At 46.2% G+C, this 24,045-nt stretch overlaps 1 protein-coding gene across 4 annotated transcripts; it reads right to left on the bottom strand.

Annotated features, from left to right (window-relative positions):
* Positions 1 to 99: 99 nt before the first annotated feature.
* On the bottom strand, positions 100 to 18,546 carry ulk1b (unc-51 like autophagy activating kinase 1). Of its 4 annotated transcripts, none has more exons than XM_062483875.1 (28): positions 17,939 to 18,546; positions 17,265 to 17,357; positions 17,139 to 17,180; positions 13,177 to 13,209; positions 12,779 to 12,815; positions 11,780 to 11,953; positions 11,100 to 11,173; positions 10,899 to 11,000; positions 10,402 to 10,460; positions 9,913 to 9,995; positions 9,679 to 9,729; positions 9,414 to 9,505; positions 8,506 to 8,668; positions 8,270 to 8,333; positions 8,086 to 8,172; positions 7,427 to 7,567; positions 7,113 to 7,213; positions 6,917 to 6,994; positions 6,407 to 6,654; positions 5,902 to 6,092; positions 5,645 to 5,760; positions 4,858 to 4,983; positions 4,216 to 4,400; positions 3,814 to 4,010; positions 3,536 to 3,654; positions 3,248 to 3,405; positions 2,839 to 2,974; positions 100 to 2,697 (listed from the first exon to the last, which is right to left on the bottom strand). In XM_062483875.1, exons 1-28 carry the CDS (start codon positions 18,026 to 18,028, stop codon positions 2,642 to 2,644), a joined length of 3,096 nt encoding a protein of 1,031 aa, XP_062339859.1. In that variant the 5' UTR covers positions 18,029 to 18,546; the 3' UTR covers positions 100 to 2,641. The 4 variants fall into 4 exon arrangements, with proteins under 4 accessions (XP_062339859.1, XP_062339860.1, XP_062339861.1 ...); XM_062483876.1 differs by having other exon boundaries at positions 8,270 to 8,330; XM_062483877.1 differs by lacking the exon at positions 6,917 to 6,994.
* Between the last annotated feature and the right edge of the window lie 5,499 nt (positions 18,547 to 24,045).

Below are 24,045 nucleotides of genomic sequence, written 5' to 3'. Positions count from 1 at the left end.
TTGTGTATGAAATCAATAATTCTTAAATGAACCGTTGCCCTTTTTAAACAGGCCTATTGTCCCGGAGTAACAAATGAACAGAAAAACAGACAACTCAAATAATCTTCGACAATTTTATTCATTTTATACCTCTCAAAACAAAAGCTACATCATACAGACAGTAAAATAGTGTGTGTAGTTACTTATATTCTCCTACCATTTAATACCTGACAACAGTATTTAATTGATAGTTTGTAAAGTTGGTCTTTAGATGGGTGCGCGCTATGGAAAATGCTCTCCATGCTTATGCTTAGACATACTACACATACACGCGCACACACACACATATATATATCTCAATATCAGTTGTTTACAATCCTTATTTACAAGCAATAGAGTGAAGTGATTATGCAACATTCAGATATTTTGAGTAGGCTATATTGAGTGCACAAATGAACAATATAAATGTTTACGATGAGATTCGTTCAACTAGAGACAGGACATAACATTCATTTGGAATGTATAACACAAACTAAACATTGTTTACATGACATTTGCTGTATGCAATATCTGTTAAAACTTTCAGACGCTAAAAGGAAAAATAAAATAAATAAAAAACAAAAGAGACAAATTGCAGGCAAACCAAAAGATACAGACAACAATCTTATTCCTTGCTCTTTTCTGGTCCACACACAATACAACTGACCAACATTCCAACTAGAGCCTTAATTTTTCCTGACAATATAGATTCGTTTAACCAAGAATTTGGGATTTCATGAATATATCACTGCTTGATAATCAGTGTCTCTGTTCCATTAAGCAAATTATAAAGTGTCTATACGTATCACAAACTCTAGTTGACACATGCACGCACGCTTCAGATATACATGTTGCTACTAACCACTAGAAGAATTAAGGTTAAGGTAGGGAGACAAGGGTAAAGTGTTCAAAAATATGTTGTCAGGGGCAACAACTACAAATAACAAAATTAAATCAGGCAAAAATGCAATGTCCAATCCACTACAATTAAGAAACAACTTCAAAAATCCACCACAATCATCACTCTTCATGACTTTAAAATAACACATAGAAACAAACACATAATAATCAATACAACATGAGTTTTTTTCTGAGTCAAAATTTGCTTTTTAGTTTTTCCCCTTCAAAAGGCACCATTCAAAAGTGTAATAGCTTATGCCACTTCCCTGTCAACACTCAATCACACATCAACATATAACAGAACCATCCAAAACTACTATTAAAATTATTTTATTAGCTAAAATCCATCTAATAAGTTCCTGAACAAAACAGCATGTACATTTCTGAGTCTCATCCGATGACCTTTCTGAACAGTACTTTAGAAAACAAACCTATATGCAATAACACCTATTTGTATTCATAGATGTTAAGCTTTACCCAGTTGATGCACTAGAAATTTCTGGGCTCTCAGTATTTCGTAACTATGGTCTGATTTCCTTCTGTCAAGCAGCCCTACATTCAAACTAATTGTGATTGCTGCACTCAAACGACACAGAGAATCTAAATCTATTATTTAAGTTGAACTAAAATGTCATATGTAATCAAATATCAATGCCTGAAATGTATAACTCTATATGGAGACTATTCCTTGGTCAGACTAAACCACAAAGCGCCACTCCTGGCATATACTGGTTAAAATAACATTTTGTTTCCTACATAGCTGATTAATGGTGACCGGGATATACAGTATCTCAAGCCTTATGACTCCAAAGCTGTATAAGGAATAGCACTTCCAGCTAGTCTTTCAACATGGCTTCCATCAAATACTTTGGTGAAATTCTTTAATTGGCCCAGTTCCAGTCTGTATCAAAGTACTGTAGCTTGAGTCCAATGGCACTCTGTACGTTCTCATTCTCTCGCTCCATATTAATGGGCTGAAGGAAACATCGACCTCTCTCTGGCAAATAGAGTCGATCACAAGCCAAATGTGGAAAGATAAAGGACTCCCACAACAATTACTTTTCTAGGTCTGTCACTAGAATTGATCTTACTTTTGGTTTCAAACAACTTAAAAGCTAACGACTGTACTTTCTGTGACTTCATAGATTTATGCCACAATCAGGTTCAGTCATCTTTTTTAATGTACAATATCAGGAATTCCAAAGGTAAGCTCCCAATGAAATAACTACACAATTTGTGATGACCTCAAAGCCAAATAAAAGAAGGATATATCTTGCGCAAATGTCTCAACTGAGTTTTCTCAGCCAGTCGCCTAATTAATGACTAATCGTTACTGATTGCTTTGCGCGTACTCACTGGTGGGACCGAACTGTGTGGCTGTGTCTGTTTCGCAACGACTGCTGAAAGGACGCACTCAGGACGTGGTCGTCTGTGAGTATGAGACTTCATAAAGCTGTAGAACTGCATGGACACCCATCCAGGGGAATGGGTCCTCTTTAATGCTCTGAGGCAGTCAAGTCTCCAATATTGGTCCAGTGCTGATGCAGTCTCTGTCCCCTCCATGACCATTGTCACCTGTCCCATGTCCGGTTCAGAGACCATTAGAGTGGAATACCGAGATGGCGTGAAGGAGGGTTCGATTAGATTAACTGGGGACTGCGATGGTATCTGTGTTGACGACTGACATCGTGATAGAAGCATCCCAGGGTGCACTGCAGAATCCTCAAACGCACAGCCCCGACTGCAGGGCGGCGAGGCGACGCTCGATACACTCCTTACCTGCAGACAGAGGAGAGCGAGAGAGCGAGAGGTGAAGGGAGAGGGACGGAAACGCGGACGTCGCTTCAGACGGCTGATTCATTCGCAGAGGCCAAGAGGGAAAAAAAGGTCCAATCTCGGGGAAGGTGAGGTGTGACTCACACTTGCTGACGCTGAGGATGTCAGTCTGCTCGGTGAGCAGCAGGGACAAGCCTTCCATCAGCAGCAGGGCCTTGTGGTAGCGGAGGATCGACGCCTCGCCTCGGTGGAACATTTCGTCCAGCGCAGCTGCCTGGACCTGGAGGAGACACAACAAGAGAAGATCAGGGGTAACACTTCCGATAAACGTAAGAGAAGGGACCCTACGAGTGCTAAAACGTTACAGTTAGGTGTGTACATCTCAGGGTAAGCCAAGCGAATAGCATCTAGATATTCCTACACCGATATCACACGGCTGATTCTCAACATATGGCATATGATGCCTGGTCTAGCACGAGGAGAACCTCAACTGTACCCAACGTCTACGTCAGGACGACAGGGAGTCAGTGTCGAAGAGGAAGATCCTGCTCACCATCTGTACAGTGTGGCTGAACAGAAGCCTCTCCGCTGTGATGGTGTTGATGTGGTCCATGAGGCGGTGCTTCCTGGAGAAGAAGCGCTCCAACCGGGCGTTGAGCACGCGACACGAGGACACGCTGGACTTGTAGAGATCGTTGAGCCTCCTCAACACTGCCGGGCCGCGCGGGGGGAAAGAATGTGAGAGAGAGAAGTGGAACAAATCAATAGTTTGTGGTTCTTGTTATAGCGGTTGATTCCTTTGACCCAGGATATTCCCCAGAACCATGCTGACTGGTCTTACCTTGTTTGACTGTGGAAGAAGGGTAGAGTTTGCCCTGCTTCACCTGTCCGATGGCCGTGCGTAAGGCTGAAGACAGGAGCTCGGCCGTCTTCATGTACAACACCAGCTGTTCTGCATGGCTGGGATATACCAAAAATATATACATGTTTATCTAAAGCCTGTAAATTAATAGCTCTTAAAGACAGTGGTATTGCCAAACAATATTTTCCATATAAAACTGCATACAACTGTATTTGTGTTATTGGCTAGCCTGTTTAGCCAGTAGCTTTGGCTCCTACCTCCACTCCCGGCTCAGGGAGCTGATCTGGTCAGCCACCAGGCTCTGCTGCTGGAGCAGTGAGGGGGGAGAGGTGTCCTCCTGCTCCTCCCCAGGCCCGGGCTCAGATCCAGATCCCCGGGAACAAGCCACCTCCATCAGACAGCGGGCGAAGCTGAGGGTGAAGCGCAGCCTCTGCAGGGTGTCAGTGTGCTCCTGCTGCACTCAGGAGAGGAGATGGAGGAAAGGAGATGGAGGAGAGGAGATGGAGGAAAAGAGATGGAGAGGAGGAAACACAACAACAGAGGTCAGATGTGGTGGTCACGCTGTGAAAAAAGAAACCCGATGAAGGGGGACACAGTCCCGTTGTGCCCCAGATGCACAACCAATCCCGCCCCTGTCCACACCCCCGCCCCTTCCTAACCTCCATCAGTGTCTCCTCTGGCAGCTCGGGGGCCTCGAAGGTGACGGGGCCCCCCATGTTGGCCGTGATTGGGTCTGTGAAGCTGTAGCGCGGGCTGGAGGAGCCCTCGAAGCCATCCAGATAGGGGCCCGTCTGAGGGTGTCGGCTGGTGAAGGACCCGGCTGGGCTGACAGAACTGGAGGAGCCTGGCAGAAGAGGAAAACGGCCATGGAATTGCTTAGCTAAGCTAACCAACTTATAGTTTAGGAACCACTGCCTGTTATCATTGTACAGTGTCAGTGTCCCTTGAACCTAAACGCTAAACACATTTAACCCTTGTGTTCTCTTCGGGTCATTCTGACCACCGTGCGTCATAGTGACGCACCGTCGTATTGCGACAACTTTACCGCATGCAAAAACTAAGTGAATCATTATCTTTTAACCGTTGGGCTGTCTCAGACCCCCCACATTGCGAAGGTTAAAATAAAATTATTTTATTTATTTTTGTATTGGGTAAAATTGGGTAAACACAACGATGGTTCGTTATGAACCTTTGGGTCATGTGACCTGAAGGCAGCACAAGGGTTAAAACGTTTGTATCGGTCAAAATGTACAATGTACAAACTCGAAAAAAAAACGCAGTCTTGCTGCTACGCCACTCACCGGAGTACTTCCTGTTGCGAGATGTCTGGGGCGGTGTGCTGCCACTGGATGGGGAGCCCACTGTGAACACCACCTTAGCCGGACTTCCTGAGCCTGCCACCCCTGCCCCGCTGCCACCAGGGGGCGCTGGGGGACAAACAGACAAAGCTAGGCCGATGAGGGAGGCACAATATTGACCGACATGTAATCAAGATCATTCTGTATACATCTGGTGTAAGAGTTTTTGTCAGTTTACCTATTTGATAAAGTTGTACCTACAACTCAATGAAAGCCTTATAGTAGATAAAAATACAAGGAAATGAAACAATATTAACTTAAACCAAGAGGTCACACCACTGTGAAAACACACTAAGTAAACGTCCGTGTGAGATATGATGTTAGTCAAATGTCCTAGTTTCTGTTATCGAAATAAATATAAATTCCATTCTGCCATTTTCCCGACAATGCTCAACAATGTTGACTGACCCACTAAGATAAGCATTTTACCTTATAAAATGTGCTGCTGTTGCAGCCAGTGAACCATAAAGATGACTCAACAGTGAAAGGCTAACACTGCCCTAAAGCAAATCTCCGTATGTTCTCCCGGTGGACTTGCACGTGATCCAAACTTATCTCATCTAGACACAATGTGATCCACGCCCTTTTATCTTGTTTTGTGGTGAAACTGTGCTACAAATAAAGTTCAGGGACTTATATTCCTACAAAGATGAACCATGCTAACATTCATACATACGGTAGAAACCTTAAACAAAGCTACATTTAGACAGCGCCTGAGGTGAGGACTCACCTATGATGTTGATGGCTCGGTCAGAGCTGAGGTTCTCAGTGCTGTCCCTGTCTCCAGGTGGTGTCCCAAAGGCAGCCATTAGCAGCATGTCAGACAGACGGCCGGCACTCTGGGACCTGGAGATCGCACAGAGGTATGACAACGAGAGCGCCACAGAATGCTGAAAAAAAGCGAAACTAATCGAAACGAAACAAAAAAAGAACCATCTCTCTCTTTCCTCCATGCCGATTCCCTAGAAACGTTAGCCTATCTCTGACCTGCAAAAGCCCTTGCCATCCTCCACCATGGGTATGTACTGAGCGGCCTGGCCACCAGGGGGAAGAGCGGGCTCTCTCCGGTCAGAGAAAGGCCTGCCGCCAGGGGCTCCAAGGACCAGACCCTGCTGGGCCAGGAAGGTCACCAGGTTGGGGGAACTGGGGGGCTTGGGAAACTCGAACGGAGGGATAGTCTGTGGACCGGAAAGAAGACTGTCACCCATCACCATGTGGTATAGTACTTCATTCGAGCTAAATACACAGATATACATATAAAATGGGAGTCAGATGGCTGAGCGGTTAGGGAATCGGGCTAGTAATCAGAAGGTTGCTGGTTCAATTCCCGGCCGTGCCAAAAAATGCCGTTGTGTCCCTGGAAAAGGGCCTCGGGGGAATGTCCCTGTACTTACTGTAAGTCGCTCTGGATAAGAGCGTCTGCTAAATGACTAAATGTAAAATGTAAATTAAAAAAAGTGGAATGTAAACCAACCCGGGTGTGAGGCCTTACCCTGGAGGGGGAGCCCAGGATGGTGGGGAGGGGGCTCCGCTGCATGAGCTCGCTCAGCCGGGGAGAGGAGTGCAGGGGTCGGATCGCCATCATGCCTGCTTGGGTGACCCCCACTGGGTCCGAGTGCTGCTTCTTGATCTTCTGCCTGCTGCCACGGGCACACTCCAGGAGACAGGGGGCACTGTGGAGCCGGGTGCCCAGGCCTGGCTGCCGCTGTGGGGGCGTCCGGGGGTCAGGGAATAGGGGAGCTGGGTAGGAGGTAAAGGAGAAAGGTTATAGGGTGCACACAACAAATAAACACCCCAAATAAATGACTTGAAACATGAAATGTGTAAATATGAACCAAACACACCCATCCAAACAATACTGACTAAGAAGGACAGATCAAGTTCAGGTTTAAACCCCATGGTCAAATTCGTGACAGAATCATCTTTAGTTTGATCAATTTCTTGTACAAGGTAGCATCAAAGTGGGGTGTGGCCAGAGAGGCAGGGAGGCCCTGGGTCTCACCTCTGCCATGCGACCCCCCGCTGCCCCTCTCTGAGCCTGGCTTGCACACCTGCCCAGGCAGCTCAGGGATGGTGCCAACTTCACACACAGAGAGGGGAGGAGAGAGAGAGAAAGAGACAGGAAGGAATGAGAGAAAGGAGATAAAAAGAGAACAGGATCTCCCTTTCCGGCCGACTAGCGATTGCGACTTCCCTACCTTGAGGGGAGAGCTGGAAGGGCCGGGCCCCGCCTGCTGAGAGTCTGCGGGGGGTCGCTGCTGCCCCGTGGCCCGCTGAGTAAGCTGGAGATGGGCCGGTCCTGAGAGAGAGACGTGTTCGGATGAGAGCACTAATGTTAGTTTACAGTAACGTGTCAGGGTGAATTCACGGCAGAAACGGTGGGAAAACGACGACACTGTCGCCGAAAATAGCAAGCGAGCGGGTGTCTGTTTTTTACAAGTTTGCTGCTCATGTGTTATGCAGAGAATTCCCTACAGTGTGCGCGTGTGTGTGTGTGTTTGTGTGTTCTGACCTGGGTGAACTATCCTGGCTTGGGGAGTGTAGGTTCTGTTCCATACGTTGGTAGTTGTGGACCTGAGTGGGAACCGGAATGGGCACCGACTGGCGATAGTTTCCATAGTTACCACAGTTGCTCGCCGAGAACTCGCTCGGCCTGCCAAAAAGAGGAAGGAGCGTTAACTACAATTAACTATTCCCTGTACCCTGCAAAGTATGAACTGCAAAATGGAGAGAATTCTTTGAACAATGACACAAAAGTGAGAGGTTTAGATGGACGTGTAAAGTAGGATGTGAAGATAAACAAGGGTTATGGTGCTTATTATATGTTGACCAACTGACCCCCTCAGATTAGAATCACCAGAGTATCATGGTTGTAATCGTTTTTTAAACCAGAGACAGCTTTGTTGCCCGGATAATCTGAATTGTCCTACACTGAGCCAGTTGGTTGACAAGTACTCTAAAGCTCTAATCAAGGGAAATGAGCACTGTAATGCTACAATGCTGTTTATTCCACTTGATTAGAGTAGAAGGTTGTAAATAACAAGGAATTAGTACAACACCTTGCTTGACAACGGTAATTGTAGGATGCTCATATATACACTGTCGATAGCTTCTAATAGCTTCTACAGCTGGAACCTTGTGTCCACCATTTTAACCCAGCTCTGGTCTCACCTGACAGGGCAGGGGGACCCACTGTTGGAGGGAGACTGTGGTGGGGTCTTGCCTTGGCTACCCAGTCCACAAGAGGCCAGAAGAGAGCTGAAGAGGGTGAAATTATTTTTTTTTTATTACCAATAAAAACTTTTAAATGGGGATTGTATTGTGCCAACTGTTTGCACAAGTCCCAAACACACACCTGCTGGTCATCAGGCTGTCCTGCAGCATTTTCCCAGAAGGCTCCTCACATGTCAGCTCTCCTGCTGAGAAACCACAGAAAAGAAAGGTTAGAGCTAACTGCCCCATTTGACTCCTGCTGTGCCAGATAGATTGTCAGGCTGGAGTGTTCCGGTCTGTAGACCCCCACTCCTAAAACTTAATGACGAAGCTGGGATAGATGAACTCACTCCTGCTCTACACTATGAGTGTGCTTACTGGGAAAGTGAACGGGAACCATGACGAAGTCGTCTGTGTCACAGGACGAGTTCTTGCTGCTGCCGCCCCCCCCAGACGAGTCCTTGAGAAGGAAGCCTGGTGCATCCTGGGTAGGGGAGGCCAGGGGCTTGGCACGGTGTTGCTGGACCTCAGCCAGGGACTGCTGCAGTGGCACAGAGCGGGAGCAGATGACCATTTAGACTATAGCCAACCTTTAGCTCTTTAGCATCCAGCCTATTAGCATCTAGACCATTAGCATCTTGGCTATTAGCATCTAGACCATTAGCATCTTGGCTATTAGCATCTAGAGCATTAGCATCTAGCACAATAGCATCTAAAACATTAGCACCTAACTCATTAGCATCTAACCCATTTCACCCATGTTTCCATTTGAAACAGTCAAAAAACGATCTGTGAATTGCAATTATTCATGGTAAGTTGATTATAATGACATTTGACCAATATTGGATACGGAAAGATTCAATGCACAAAACCAATCGAAACAAACAATCCACACACACACAGTAGCCTACATTTAGCAAACCTGTCTGCCTGACAATCTGTGCCAAAAGGCCAGCAAGCCACAGACCACACCACCATGCTCTAATATCACATTACGTGGCCTCATCACAGATACCTGCAGTGCTACACTACACCTCTCACAGTTTAACAGTAGCTGTGGCCTGAAAGGCTTCCGTTAAGGACAGCTGGGAGACAGCTGGGAGAACTTTTAGTCAGCTGGTCCTTAAACTCCCCTTTATCTGCAAGAGATTACAACATGGCTGTGCCAAGGCACGGGCCCCATGCATGGCTTATCACAGAGACTCCCCCTCACCATTCCACTGTACTCTGTATGACCTGATACTGTATATATAAACATACATACACACACACACACACACACTAACCGGAGGTGAAGCCAGGTGCGAGGTGGAGGAGCTGCTACAAGAACTAGCTGATGCTGAGCTTGGAAAGCCAGTCATGGTAACGACTGGAGTCGCTGTGGTTAAACACACACACAGAGACACATAGTCAATAAGTGACAGATTCCCCCCCCCCTCCCCTAGATGTTTTTTCCCCCACGTTTTATAAAACAGGACTTTTATAAAACAGATCAGTATCAAAACGCTAACAGATATTTCGATGAGGCTTGGGAGGAACAGACAGACTCACTCTTCTTCATCGATGAGCTAGCTTCCAGGAAAGGGTGATGAAAAAACTCGTCTGAAAGAGAGAGGGAACAGAACAACGACATGAAGGGCCGCCACAAAAGAGATCTAAAAAACGGTGTCACCTCATAGAAGGTCTACGGGTGCTCTACTTTCCACCAAGCATCCACTGCACCAGCCTCGGGTCGAAGCTCGACGCATGGATGAGTCGGTGTTGTGAGTGAGGGGTCCTACTGACCAAAGTCCATGCGGTCCTTGTGGTTGCGCTGGAGGAGACCCTGCAACAGTTGCCTCAGGTGGCATGAGGACTCTCTGGGGATGCTGGAGAGAGAGGAACACACACACACACACATCAATATAAATGAAAAAAGAAACATGGCTCATGCTCCTACTTATATCTTTAAATCTATAAACGTATAGTAAACTGACCACAGGGCCTAAGTCCTCTTCCACCAAAATAGATTATTCATGTCAGCAGAGCTAATCATAGAGGAGATGATAGTATAGAACAAGAGTGTGGTAGGGTTGCATCATTCTTCCATTAGAACCGCAGAACATTAGTCATCAGTGGAGGTAATGGACTGTAATAATCACAAAGACTGTAATGCCACTATCTATCAAGAAAGGCATTAGCTGATTCGAAAAACTAGAATGGGAAGGGAAAGGGATGGGTGTTTTCTGGTTAGGCGCGCGCACACACACACCCACACACATCTCAGGGACTTACTTAGGGCTGAGGTTCTTGTTTTTCTCATAAAACAAGCGAAGGTCCTGAGGACTGCTGGCCTGTGGAGTAAGCATCAATTACTGCACTAAATTGTGCTGCTTCATGAGTGTGTCTGTGTTGTGCGTACAAAGCCAACAAAGGTATCGATATGAGAAAGGAATCCTGTTTAGCCAGTTTAGTTGTGTGTACAGTACTCTACTCTCTGGAAGAAAAAAACATTCCTGTTTCCTTTGATTTACAGACACCATGTCTGGATCTCCCAAACAGCCTTGGGAGAAACTAGAAAAACAGCCTTTGAACTCTAGCTAGTATTTACCATGTCACATGATCTGGAGGGGAAAAAAAGGCAGTCTGCTGGATCAGACAGCCCGAACAGATTACAGTCATGTCTGTACATCCCAAACGAGATAACACAGAAGGAACAAGGAAGTGTGCTCTGACCCGTCACTCACATCATCATTCACAAGGACCACTTCCAGGTCGACTTCTGTGCTTACCTGAAAAGGGGCCTTCCCGGTCAGACACTGGAACACGATGGTTCCTATGCTCCACAGGTCAGCCTTGGCGTCGTAGGTCTGAGACATGATGACTTCTGGAGCCTGGTGCACCGGGGAAGGAACGGGGACACATTTAGCAGTGACACACATGAAAGACGGCGGGAGGTTTTGTCAGTGAAAGGATGGGATGCAGGTCCTTACCATGTACATAGGGGACCCACATAATGTGGCAGCCATCATGTTGTTCTGGAGGTACCTCGCAAACCCAAAGTCAGCTACAGACAAGGGAAGAGAGAACAATACGCGGTTTAAAACTTCTTCCAAATGCTTCTAAATTACACGCAAACCACATTGGAACACCTCATACTGGTGTTTAACAGCTTATATGTTAGTGGTTGTTCCAAATATCACAAATCCAAGGTAGGAAACAATTAACAAGAGTGGCACTGCAAACAATTCGACATAAATGAGTGTGAAATATTACACCGCTAAAATAGGACACCAAGCAGGTTTTCCCCCTAAACGGGATCTTGTGAGTTTGTGTGCGTGGTGTGGGAGCAAAGCAAGTTTCAGCAGACCAATGACGATTATATCACTGTGTTGTGAGTGTGACTGAGCCTGGCGTCATCCTTCACACCAGCAACACAGGAGGATAAATGCCCCAGTGAAAGACTGATGGAAGGAGACCTTTTAAACAGACACCCCGGGTTTCATCTAATCTGTACGAAGGCCTTTGTACGCCACAGGAGGTGGATGAGCAATAAAACATCTCAATCATATGGAGCTTAATGTGTCTTCTTCCTGCGAGATAAACTCTTACTAGAACTTATGCATTAGCAAACATGATAGATAGACATCCACACACACACGCACACACACACCTATTTTGATGCAGGTGTTGGTGGAGTGTGACTTGCGTCCCGCAGGGTAGGAGAGCAGTATGTTCTGGGGTTTGAGGTCACGGTGGATGATCCCCTTGGCCTGCAGCACCCTCATGGCCCCTGCTATCTGCTGCAGAAACACCCGGATGGTATCCTCGCTAAGGGTTCCCTTAGCTGTGGGAGAGAGGGAGACAGGGGGAGGGAGGAGGAGATGGGGTGAGAGACATGGGTGAGAGAGAGAGACAGAGAGAGACGGGGTGAGAGGGGCACCGGAGCGAGACAGGGAGAGAGAGGGAGACAGGGAGAAGTAGACAACTCATACAAAGAAAAATCAACATCTATTTGACTATTCAAACCTAGGAAAAAGACAGCCCTCTTAAGTACATAACTTTCTATTTTGGTGGGTGTTTTGTATAACCACTGACTCCAGTCTGGTAAGAATGAGGCATTCTCTTTCTCCTTCCAACTTCCTCTTGCCTGACTAAGCAGACCTTCTTTCCCCACAAACCTCCCCCCCCTTCCTTGCAGTCTCTTCTCCTGGCCAGACATGGTGCTATGTCAGACTCACACCCTCTCCCACAACTGTCTGTCCAATTCTGACGGCTTAGCTCTGGTTCACATCCTCCCAACCTAACAGAAAACACCAAACCTGATCCTGTCCCCCTCCTACGAACACACAGGCACAGGATTCCAAAATAAACAACCCAGTGAAAGCTCTGAAAGTGTTACTCTGAGCTCTGGTCAAGCTTATACAGCCACCCTCATTACTCCGTTACATAACATCCCCTTTCATCCCAGTTGTACTTGAGTATTCTCACGTAGGCTCATTTCAAGAGCCCAATTCGGAAAATATATATTCTGCTCACTCTGCAGATATGACCTACCAGAATGCGACTGCTTTGATTGGTCGGCTTTTCGCGTTAACCAAATGTAATAGAAAGCCCATCCAATTCTAGTAAGAGGCTCAGTTGGCTTTGATAGATAAAACAGTTCACTTACAGTGGAGATAGTCTGCCAGGTCACCCCCATTGCAGTACTGGAGAGGGAGGAAAAAATACAAACAGAGAGAGAGAGAGAAAGGGGGACAAAGAGATAAAACAGAATCCGATTAACAAAGCTTGCATTTGCAAGTGGTAACGCGCACCAAGTCTGAATAATTCAAAGACACACAAGTCCTTGAAGTGTCTGACATTATCTGGTCGTCTTCTGAGGGTTCTAGGTCGGTTTAGGTGCAGTTCTATGAGTCTCTCTGTGACGTGGCTTGTAAAAAGGGCCGTACAAATAAATATCGACCGCACTGACAGAGAGTTGGCCCTGGGTACGTGACGGTGTAGCATTACTGATGCGACAACTCGTCTTGAGTCATTCGGTGGGCCACTGACAGAAAGCAGGCTTACCTCCATGACCAGGTACACAGAACCGGCTGTTTCCTAAAAAGAGAAAAGACAACGTGAGGAAAGATGGAGGGACAAAGAAAACCGGAGAAAAGAGAGAAAGAAGCATTGCCAGTCACAAATGACAGAAGTCAAATGTTCGACGAGTAAAAAAATAATAATATATATATATATAGTGTTTCTTTACACTATTTATTTTTGTTTATTGCTTGTGTTTAGTGACATAAGGTAACCTAGAAACAGTTACAGTGGTTCACAGAAATATTTTTGTAACCAAATGCCTTCTTTTAGGTCAAATTCGACATAAATCCTATCCCATGCTTCTCCAGACCTATGAATCTGCAGTCCTTTTGTGTAAAGGTGATGGGTGGAAGGCATGTGCACGCAGGTCGCAGGGGGTTAACATGCACCAGGACAGAGAGGTCGATAGGGTCACTCAAAAAGCCTTGCCTGTTGTGACAGACAAAATGTAAACCACGCCAAAGTGATTGGATGAGTCAGCACATTCATTCAGCTAAAGGTAATGGGGATCAACAACCAGGCCGACCAATACAGACCAACAGCTCACAACAGCTTCCTCAAATGCTGTCTTTAGGCACAAGGTAAACGACAATGGAGCAGAGCTTGTTGTGGAAACTGTCGAGGGGAGAGGAGCACTAAAGTCACATCTAATCCTCAGCTAATTAGCATGACAGAGCCACGGACATGGGGGTCTGCTGCAGATGTGGAAACAGGAAATTTCTATTCAGGAGCTGATAATCTCACCCCACAGCAACTGGGAAGATTAATTGCTTTTAAGGGTGTGGATTCAATGAAGGACTGCAATAAAAAAAAGATTAGACTTCTGCGTGTCGCTTTACTCAAGCGAGCATTGACGGCAATCTGTTTTTATTAACATTGAGCTTGGAACATATTAGATTTTTCAGAGAGGCCTTGACTTGGCCGACAATGCCATTTGAAATCGAGTGAAAGACGTCTGTATGTTATCAACAAAAACCAACACAACAAACAGTTACAAGGAGTACAGAAAACAGAAGGCAAACATGTCTCTCTGTCTCTCTGTCTCTCTTTCTCAGAACCTCACTGGCACAGGCCTTAGAAAAACAAGTCAGACTGGAGCCCACTTGAAAATGCCCTGTTATCACATAGCAACAGATGACCCCTCCGCTCTCTCCTTTTCCTGGGGCTCTTTCGACAGCCAATCAGGACGTTCGGCACTGCTTGATTTCAACGCAAAGCATTGCTGAGTCAGCGCTTGTGGAGTTCTCTCTTTCTGCCATGGTGGAGATAACAACCGGCCGACATGCCATCCATCCAGCCATCTGGTTTTCATTGTGCTTCGCCTGGGAAACCCATGCACACTGTTCTCACTGTGACGTTAAGTCATTAGCGTGCCATGCTAGCATGGCTCCTGTTCATGACGGCAAAGGCAGAGCAGAGGACCAAAAGCGTCAGCTGCCCTCGGAGGCACGCACCACGACCATGAGGGTGCGTGTCAGCCGTTTTGATGATAGCGGTGAATCCTGCAGTGGCTACGACGTGATAACAGGTTGTGTGTTTGCATGTGTTTACTGCCGGAGCAAGAAAAACGAATAGCGTGGAGGGTGTGACAATTGACTCGGCCTACTTCATCTAATGGGAGCCCGTCCAAATAGGCCACTCCCCGTGCCAGCCGGACAGAATTCAAATCAGCAACTGGGTTACACAATGTGTCACAGCCTTTACACCGGGGACCTGTGACACCATTTTTGTTTTCCAAAAAAACAATGAAGCAGTATGTATGTCAAGGTTTTTTTTAGGTTGGTTGAGGGGCAGTTCTATGGGCGTATGTGAAGCCCTCTGTGACATGCTTGCGTGTAAAAAGGGCTACAAATACATTTTGATTTGATTTTAAAGCGGACACGTCTGATGAATCAGCTTAACCGACAGAACACCAGCATCTCAGTGCGTAACAGAGCGGGCTTACAGGAGAGGCTGGCCCAGACTCATCAAGATGCCATTCTGTCAATGCGGCTGACAACTAGATAACAATGTTTAACCTCAAATGTTTACATGAGGGAAAACCCTTAGCTTAACAGCACCAGTGGCCAGTGGTTCTCAACCCTGGTCCTCAAGTACCCCCTGTCAAATGAATGGGTCGTTATCTAGTTATGCAGAACCCTACTAACGACCATTCATTTGAATCAGGTGTGTTGGAACAGGGAAACATCTCAAACATGCAGGACAGGGGGTACTTGAGGACCAGGGTTGAGAACCACTGGTCTAGGCCACCTCCAAACAGTGATAGAAGCTCGGGTTTATCCCAACACACAGACTTCAAAACCCCTTGAACTATCGAGAATGCGTCTCTTACATGTTACAAATTGTCCTTTCAACTGACAATAAAGACAACATGTGTTTGAAATTCACATCGGGAGTCCCTGGGTGACAGTCATATTATGGAGATCTAAATCTACGTACAATGAGATCATTCAGTAGTTAGCAATGGCACTGATTGTTGTGTACCAAACACATGAACAGCACTGGGCTAAGAAGCTTGTAACTGATTCATGAAGGCAACATTCCTGCTGCGAGACGTCTATTTCCCACCCTACATAATATGTCCCACTGGTTTTCTGATAAGGAAGCGCATGCAAGTATCTTCAGCCGTTGCTGAATAGTTGATTCATTTATGACGTCATCCCTCTCCCGTGTCACCTTCAGTGGCGAACGCATCAAGCACTTAGTTTGGACGCTGTGCACCTGCTCTAACGACCTCCTGGAAGCAGCTCTTGCAGACAGATGGCTGACTATGTGCACCCTGGAGTTTGCGTTTGTTTGTGTGTGTGTGTGCGAGTGGGGGGGGTCTTGAATCCCATTCAGACGCCAGTGCATTTGCAGATCTCCACCACATCACCTCCACCTACCACTAGCTACGGAGCAGCTTAACTGAAACAGGACCATCTGCCAGATGGCCAAAAACAATGTATTAGATGAAGGGCTTTCTAAGTAGCAGGCTATAGAAGCCCTCAACATTTGTGTTGTCTCGCCTTTTGACAGAAGTTCTGCCTGTAGGTTAATTAGCCTACAGTACAAGAGACAGGCATTACCTGTGTCATAACAGGTTAGACCAGAGGGCTTTGAAAAACAGCACACATACAAGTCGCCGTCGGTGACTTACTACTACGTAAATTGTACCTAGACAGCCGTGTCGCCATAGAAACTGAGTTGGTTAGATGAAAACATACACAGCTATGCAAATATTAGAGGCTTTTGGATAAAAAGGACCCGAGCATAGGTGATGAGGTCCTCAACGTTGTCTAGTTCACAAACACCTAACAAGACCGTATACAGTCCATGCCTTCATGTATTTGTCAAGGAGAGTGAGATCAATGTATGTTTTAAAACATGAGGTAACCTTGCTGAAGAAAACAGCTGATTTCCTGTTTGATACAACATTTAGTCATTTAGCAGACGCTCTTATCCAGAGCGACTTACAGTAAGTACAGGGACATTCCCCCCGAGGCAAGTAGGGTGATGTGCCTTGCCCAAGGACACAACGTCATTTGGCACGGCCGGGAATCGAACTGGCAACCTTCAGATTACTAGCCCGACTCCCTCACCGCTCAGCCACCTGACTCTCTCATACAAAGCTGATACAAAGCTGAGGTATGATTGAGGAAGACAATGGGATCGCTTTCAAATGTTATGTCAGTATGTTCCCACTGTAGAAGAATCATGGCAAAATAGAAGTGTGTATCACCATGGGTCTGAACCATCTTGGCTACTGGGTCAATGCATTTCGACTGACACTAAAAGCAATTTCTTGTGTCAAGTGTGCCAAAGTGGGTCAAGTAAAATGAACATTTAACACCCAGTACACAACTGTTCTACTTAGCCAACATGGACTGATTAGGTCCTAAGAATGAAATGGTCACGAAACAAGTGATGATTATTCAATAACACGATGGACTGACATTACATACCTGAAAGTCATGTAATGCAACGATGTTCTCATGTTTTAATTCCTGGAAAGTGAAAAGAGAGAGCGTATTTAATGTTATTCATTCAAAAAAGGTCCTACAATGTACTCAATATAACCAGCAGCCTACCTTTAGTATTTTGATCTCTTTTCCTAAAAGGGTCTGAGATTTGGCCAGGTTCTTCTTGTTAATGCATTTCACTGCCACCTCCCAGTCATGTTTCTAGGGGCAAACAAACATGTTGATTGTAAGCTCAGTACATTCATGACTATGCAATTTCTAAAGACACAAAATGTATTTGCTTGCATTTTGCATCACATAAGACTATTGTATAACATCGACAGTAACTGGACACCACAATTTGAACACAATGATGGCAATTATTTACATGCTTTTGAGGTGATGATTTCGCACGGTTGAATATTGAGTATTGAGCACGTCACGTCATAACAATTGTCTTTCAGCCCCAAGGATATCATGGAAACGCTTGCATTTGCTTGTGCATGAGAGCATTGGAAAAACATGTTTCGACCTCACCCCAAATTTAACTAAAGTCCACTACCCAAAAACTACTTAAATTAGTAATAGTGTTCTCGTGTTTTTATTTCGCAAATGCAAGCTGTGACGGAATTGTTATGTTTTAGCCAACGTTTTCTTGCACATCCAGGCCTCTTAAGGTCGTACTGGGAAGCAACATTTCCTCGAATATATTTTTTTATCTTGGATGCGTTCAAAAAAAAATTACCTGGCATGTTTACAACCACCTTTTGACTTACAATAACAATAATCACGGAACTCATTACCTCTCTGTGTCTGCCTTTGAACACCACTGCAAAAGCGCCATGCCCTATCAAGTCCTTTCTGCTGAACTCAAATTTCCCCACAGTCTCCATGTCTCCAGACAAAATTTTACTTCGAGATCAAATGAAAAGGGCCGTATTGTCGCAGGTCGCTCCTCTTCGCTGTCACTTTCTCCTCCGTATAGACGAGACAGCAGGAAAGTTGACCCCTTCTTTCGCTTGCCATCGGCTTCTTTCCCGTGAAAGAATGACTTTCTTCTCTCATGTTAGCAAATGAAATATAAAGGAGTCCAGCTCCTTTCAGCAATTCATTATTCCCATTATTTACTACAGCGTCGACCCTATTATATTCAGAAAATTAGTGTCAAAAAATCTTTGTTGTGCCACCTTAAATTGTTAGCCTTAGGTTTGTTTGTATACAGAGGAAAGCCAGCTTCGCTCAGTCGCAATAAACGAAATAAATTAAGTATTAACAAAATGACAATACACAATCATTGACAACTGCCTGTGTCAATGTTTCCAGTATTTCCAATAAAAAAACATTACAGCTAACAGTCCAATCCTTTTCTATCGCTGGTCCTCAACAAAGACCTTCGCCAGGGAGAGCTTTGCAGACTCTGCAACACAGCGCATGCTCAGATATACATCTGTATTTTGACGTGTTAAAGGAAGCTGTGCAGATCTAGGCTTCTTGGAGCTTGACGTTAGCCTGCTAACAGTAGCCTGCTAGCGAAAAGTAAAGTAACACGTTCTAACACACAGCAGACAACTAGCTCTTTACCAATACATCATGATGAAGTATTCCGTATATTATTTTTTGACGAAATGGAATTGGTAGCATCAAGCATAATTGAACGTATTATGAATGATCCAGCCCATATTTTCTCATTTATTTTTTACTTTATTTTTCAAAGGTTCTTACAAATACATTCCTTTCAAAAGGATAATGAATGAGTAGTAGTGAATCACAATACCAAACCGTACAACCGAACAACCGATTTACGAAATTAAAGCAAGCTGTCAAATTCTAGCATAAAGAAAACTCGGAAGAAAACATTACAAAAAGGACGACCTCTGGCGGTCGTGGGTATATAGACTAGAGTAGACTGTCAAATTGTCTTTCTTGTCTTGAAAGTGAAACTTAAATGTTTTTTTGTTTTTTTTTACAGACTTTGCAAAGTATGGTGGTATGACAACACAATGCTAGAAATAGCTAAATGAAACCTCTGCAAAAGAGATATAGAAATCGTGCTTTTAAAGCAGATTCTTGATGAGGTAAGGAAGGAACTTGAGTAGAGAAAAAGGTTACTTTAACTGCTACTAGAGGATGAGATTGGGAGGTGGGCAGAGGAAATGAAGTCCTGAAAATAGAAATTCAACGAGAAATGAAAAGAGATGAAAAGAAATTCACAGCACAGAAAACCTAGGGGTAAAGACTTCGACATCACAGGCAGGCTAGACAACAACCACATATCAAGTTATAATCCGATTTTGATTGTCTTTTAAACTGCATTGTCAGTTTATTACATTGCCTACAGTATAACTTTATTCTACCTGAATCCCAATTCAGGCACTCTGGCAGGCCAAGATCCATTGGTGCCAGAAACGTGCGCATTAGTGCTCACCGTGAGAGAGAAGAAGAATGAAGTGCTCGTTAGAGCTGAGGAGAAGCGACAGAAGGCTGAAGATTACTGTCAGAGTTGGCATGCGTGCCTATCGACGAGAGCCCTAATGGTACTGCATGCACATAGCAATCAGAAGAGGGCAGTAGAGGTTTTCCAAAGTGAGAGCCCAGGAGAATGACAGGTGCAGCTGGTGTTTCGGAGGGCATGGCAGGGAACAAACGTGAGGAACGTGGAGAAGGGTGATCGGTGGAGGTGATTCAGCATGCCCCAGCTTCTCCTGAAATGTTGCTGGTTCATGATTCTCCTCCAAACACACACACACACGCACACACACACACACCCAAGCACACACATACAGAGCAAGTTAGAGTGCATGTGTGTCTGTGTGACTTTGGAGTAGGGTGATCCTAACTCCATCTTTGTGCTGCCTCCTGAAACTCCCCCTAGTTTAGTAATCCACTCACGCAACTTCCGATCCTGGCCAGTCTTGCCTCGCAGCGAAGCGTTTGCCCAGCCAAGCCCTTGTGACCGAGCACTTTCAATCGTGCCCTCGTCAAAAGCTCTCCCCCCCCCCCCCCCCCCCCCCAAAGCACTAGCCTATGGAAAGCATAGCGTGATTAATGCCATGCATGAACCATGCCCACAATTCTGCTCAGTGAAACACACAATGTAAAAAGGCTTACACACACACGCACGCACGCACACACACACACACACACACGTGGCAGTGAACCAGCCTCTGTAGGCCCACTGTTGGGGGGAAGATTTGGTCGAGTGGTGTGTGTGTGTGTGTGTGTGTGTGGGGGGGGGGGATTTAGATCAAAGTACCTGAACTGGAGGAAGGTGTGTTAACTCAGCCAGCTGTGTACTGTCTGGGGTGTGTGTGCCGCGCCAGGGGGAGGAGAGGAGAGAGGGGATCCAAAGCATGGTCCTACTTCCTGGTGAGGAGCTGGGGAAGAGGCAAGGTTGTTTCTCTCTAAACGTCTCTGACAACTGCGGAAGCCAGACGTCAGTCTGCGGTGTTGCACCTGTGTACCAGAACATCTTCGCTCTCGTTCGAGTCGCTCCGAAGTTTCCACGCGGGTGAGTTTGCCGTGCATGAGAAAAGCAGCCACACAGCACATGAGCATGAGCCAATCGGTTGGGTTCGTCCTGCAAACGCATGCATCCAATGCTGTTGACGATCCAGCCCCTTCTTCCTTTGCAGTGTGTGTTTCGGGGCAGACGGCCAATCAAAAGAGCAGTTGTTGGAATTTCTTGTAAGCTTCCTTCATACCTCCCCGAATCAATACCTTCACACATGCTGCTCCGCCGGTCGTTCTGGGGTTGACTGAGAAGCAGCATTGTGATGCCCCGGCGGGGGTGGGGAGGGTGGTGGGTGGGTGGGATTGATTGGTTCTCCCTGTAGCGTCCCCAAGCTGTGGTTTGATGCATGGACTCTAGGTGTCATCACGTGGTTAAGACTAATCACAGCAATGCTACGTGGATACCCCACCCCCCTTTCTATTAACCCCCCCCACACACGTAATCAGTGGTTAGATGTGAGGCACCCACCTGTTGAACCCTAGGTCCCTGGTCCGCCTGCAGGTGGAAGCACAGCTGGGTGAGGAGGGGAGGAAGTGAGACGGAGGAAGGTTCCAGAAGACAAATCTCTCCAACTGTTGAAAGCCCACTGTCAAGGACACCCTCTTAAGCTTCCCAATTGTATCACCTTCCCATTCTCTCCGTGTTTTTTTGGATCTCATTGAGCTGGCATAACAAAACCTCTCTTTCCATTTTATAAGAGAGTAATTATTTTGATAGGCAAGAATCTGCTTCCTGTCTGCACAATGGAAGAACGTTCTGTTTCTGGCATTATGGTACTCGTAAATAATTGAATGATGACTCTCTCTCTCTCTCTCTCTCTCTCTCTCTCTCTCTCTCTCTCTCTCTCTCTCTCTCTCTCTCTCTCTCTCTCTCTCTCTCACAAGAAGTGTAACTAATAAGCCTTCACAATGGCACTCTTGTACAAGGATCCTGTTACAATAGGGAGAGTCCATATTTACCAATCTAACACTTTCAATCCATGTGGGGGGACTGAATTTGGAAATAGGCTTTAAAAAATTTGGATCGAAGGAGTCTTCCTCCCCATGCATCCCTATTAAACCTCCCTTCCCCCCTTTTTCACCTTTCTCAGAATACCCATGATCCTCCACAGGCTTCCATCAACGACTCATTAATTAAAAACCACCCAAATGAAACGAGTGGAAAGCACTGGAACATGACTCGTCTTGCTGCATGGGCCTGTGGGCACCGCTGCTCCTTGGGTGGCATGGCTGGCGCGCCTTGCCAGTTAATTAATACCACTGAAGTGTGGCATGAGGAAAGAAATGCTGCTCTAAGCGAAAAAGAAATAACTCCATTTCACCTTAAAAAAAGGAAAGAAATTAGTTTGGTATTCCTGTTTGGGTTGTGGACTAAAGCGCCGGGGTGGAATAAACAGAGTCCATTTAAAACTTGTCTGTCTGTTTCAAATATTATGTTTATCTTCGACGCCCATGGTCCATCGTGCACGACTTTTTACATTATCCTTCAGTCAACGTCTGTGGTCTCACATATTTTCCATTCCCGGAATCAACATTGTTTAAACTCGCTCTCAGAAATCAGTACATCTCGAAGACAAAGCAAACCACGTCATTCCTTGAACAAATAAATCACAGACAAACGAAAAATGGCTTTTTAAACGTGATGGGCAAGATTTTAGCTTTCAAACGTGATTGGCAAGATTTGTTTGCATAAAGAACAACCGGCTAGTACATGAGCTAATGTGTTACAGAGCAGGAGAAGATTAGAGCGTCTGCCAAGCGATGACTGTGGCTGTCCTGTCGCCAAGTCCCCTTTCTGCCCGGTCTTCCTAAGGCTACAAATCACTGCACACCCGCCACTGGCTGTAATATCCTTCTTTATTTTTCTATAAAAATACTTCACCTTAGAAAACACGGTTTGAAATGTACACAGTAATTTTTTTTTTTGCAACTGCCATAGAACTTTCATCTCAAATATATCTGTATACATATATATATATATATATATAGACTGATGTAAATATATCTTAACAGTTCTAGGAAATCCAGCTCTCCTCAGGAGGTCGGTGGAGGAAGGGTCTGGCCGCGGCGTCTCTGGTCCAGCCTTCCGGAACGTGCTCTCTCCTGGCAGACAGTCGAAGTCGGAGGAGACCAATCCAGACAGAAGAGCGATCTTCCACTGATTGGTTGCGAGGAGCGAGGGGATGGTCCGTGTCGCCAGTGGAGACCAAGGCATCGTGACAACCACCTCATGCGCATATCTCAGCCACAATCCCGTCCGTGTTTACTACAAAAATACATGGTAAAGCGCTACCTTGGTAACCAGGTGCTTTACTTGGCTGCTCTCTCTGATAAAGAGACGAGAGAGAGAGAGATACAGGTGCAAAGGTCACAAAAGGGCAAGTGAGTGCAGTCGAGGGAGGACTGGGTCTTAAGAGGAGGCATTGATCCCGATAGCCCTGATGCTGGAGACCCAGTGAATGAGCCAGTGCCTACTGGAGCAGAGTGTCTATCCACCGGGATGAACCAGACATTATCGGTGGAGTGATGAACCAGACATTGCCGGTAGAGTGAAGAGAGCTCGGCACCAGTCCAGTGGGGTCTGTGTGTGAGGATGCTTAAAGCACTTGTTGTGATTGCAGGAGCGAGGCGTCCGGGGCGAAACAGCGTCTCAGCCGTTTACCCGACAAACTGCTGAGTCACACTTGGGAGAAAACTCTTTTGTTGTAAACTTCATTCATTCAATTGAGATTTTCCAGAATGATCATACATCGCAATGTTTCCAATTCAATCCAATCCAAAGTGACCTTTAACATTTAACGACAAAATAATGGTTTGAAAGGAACCGGTATAATAAATAACAGCAGAAAAGAACAGTAATACCAACGTAGATATTCAAAGAGTAACAAACAAGGTTCTAGACTGGACCAACAGTCTTGTGATAGGCCAATCGCTTGCCCTGAGGCCACCGGCTGCTTCGCTTCCTGTCGCGACGGGAAGCCCCTCCCCCCACTGCTTCCATCATAGAGGGGCTGAGGAGAGGGCGAGGCAGAGTGTCCAGAGAGTCGCCAACAACAGGCAGGCGGCGGAGGAGAGAGAGGGCCGCGCGCCCAGGGGCGAGGCCGAGTCGGAGGTGCAGGAGCAGACCTCGAAGCCGTTCTCGGCGTGGTCGGCGGGGTGCTGGCTGTGGAGCCTCGTGTCCGTGGCGTTGGCCTCCGCGACCGGGGAGTCCGACTGCATGTCGGTGCACACCAGCCAGTCCTTCCCTATGGGACGCGGGTACCCGGCCTCCACCTCCATGTCGCTGCCCACCACGCGCCAGTACTCCTTCCCCTTGAAGAAGTAGGACGAGCCTGGAGACAGGGACACAGAGAGAGGCTGCGTGAGAAGGGAAAGGAGGAGGAGGAGGGGGGGGGAGGAT

Source organism: Osmerus eperlanus, chromosome 18 (genome assembly GCF_963692335.1).
Source record: "Osmerus eperlanus chromosome 18, fOsmEpe2.1, whole genome shotgun sequence".
Taxonomy (NCBI): domain Eukaryota; kingdom Metazoa; phylum Chordata; class Actinopteri; order Osmeriformes; family Osmeridae; genus Osmerus; species Osmerus eperlanus.
The sequence above is the reverse complement of the archived record's forward strand: the minus strand, read 5'-3'. Positions and strand labels throughout refer to the sequence as shown.

Coding starts and splice junctions, on each gene's coding strand:
- ulk1b (XM_062483875.1), bottom strand. CDS start 18,028: ATGGAGACTGTGGGGAAATTTGAGTTCAGCAGAAAGGACTTGATAGGG. Junction 17,358..17,938: donor TCAAAGGCAGACACAGAGAG/GTAATGAGTTCC, acceptor GTTTGCCCCTAG/AAACATGACTGGGAGGTGGC. Junction 8,173..8,269: donor GACAGCCTGATGACCAGCAG/GTGTGTGTTTGG, acceptor CACCCTCTTCAG/CTCTCTTCTGGCCTCTTGTG.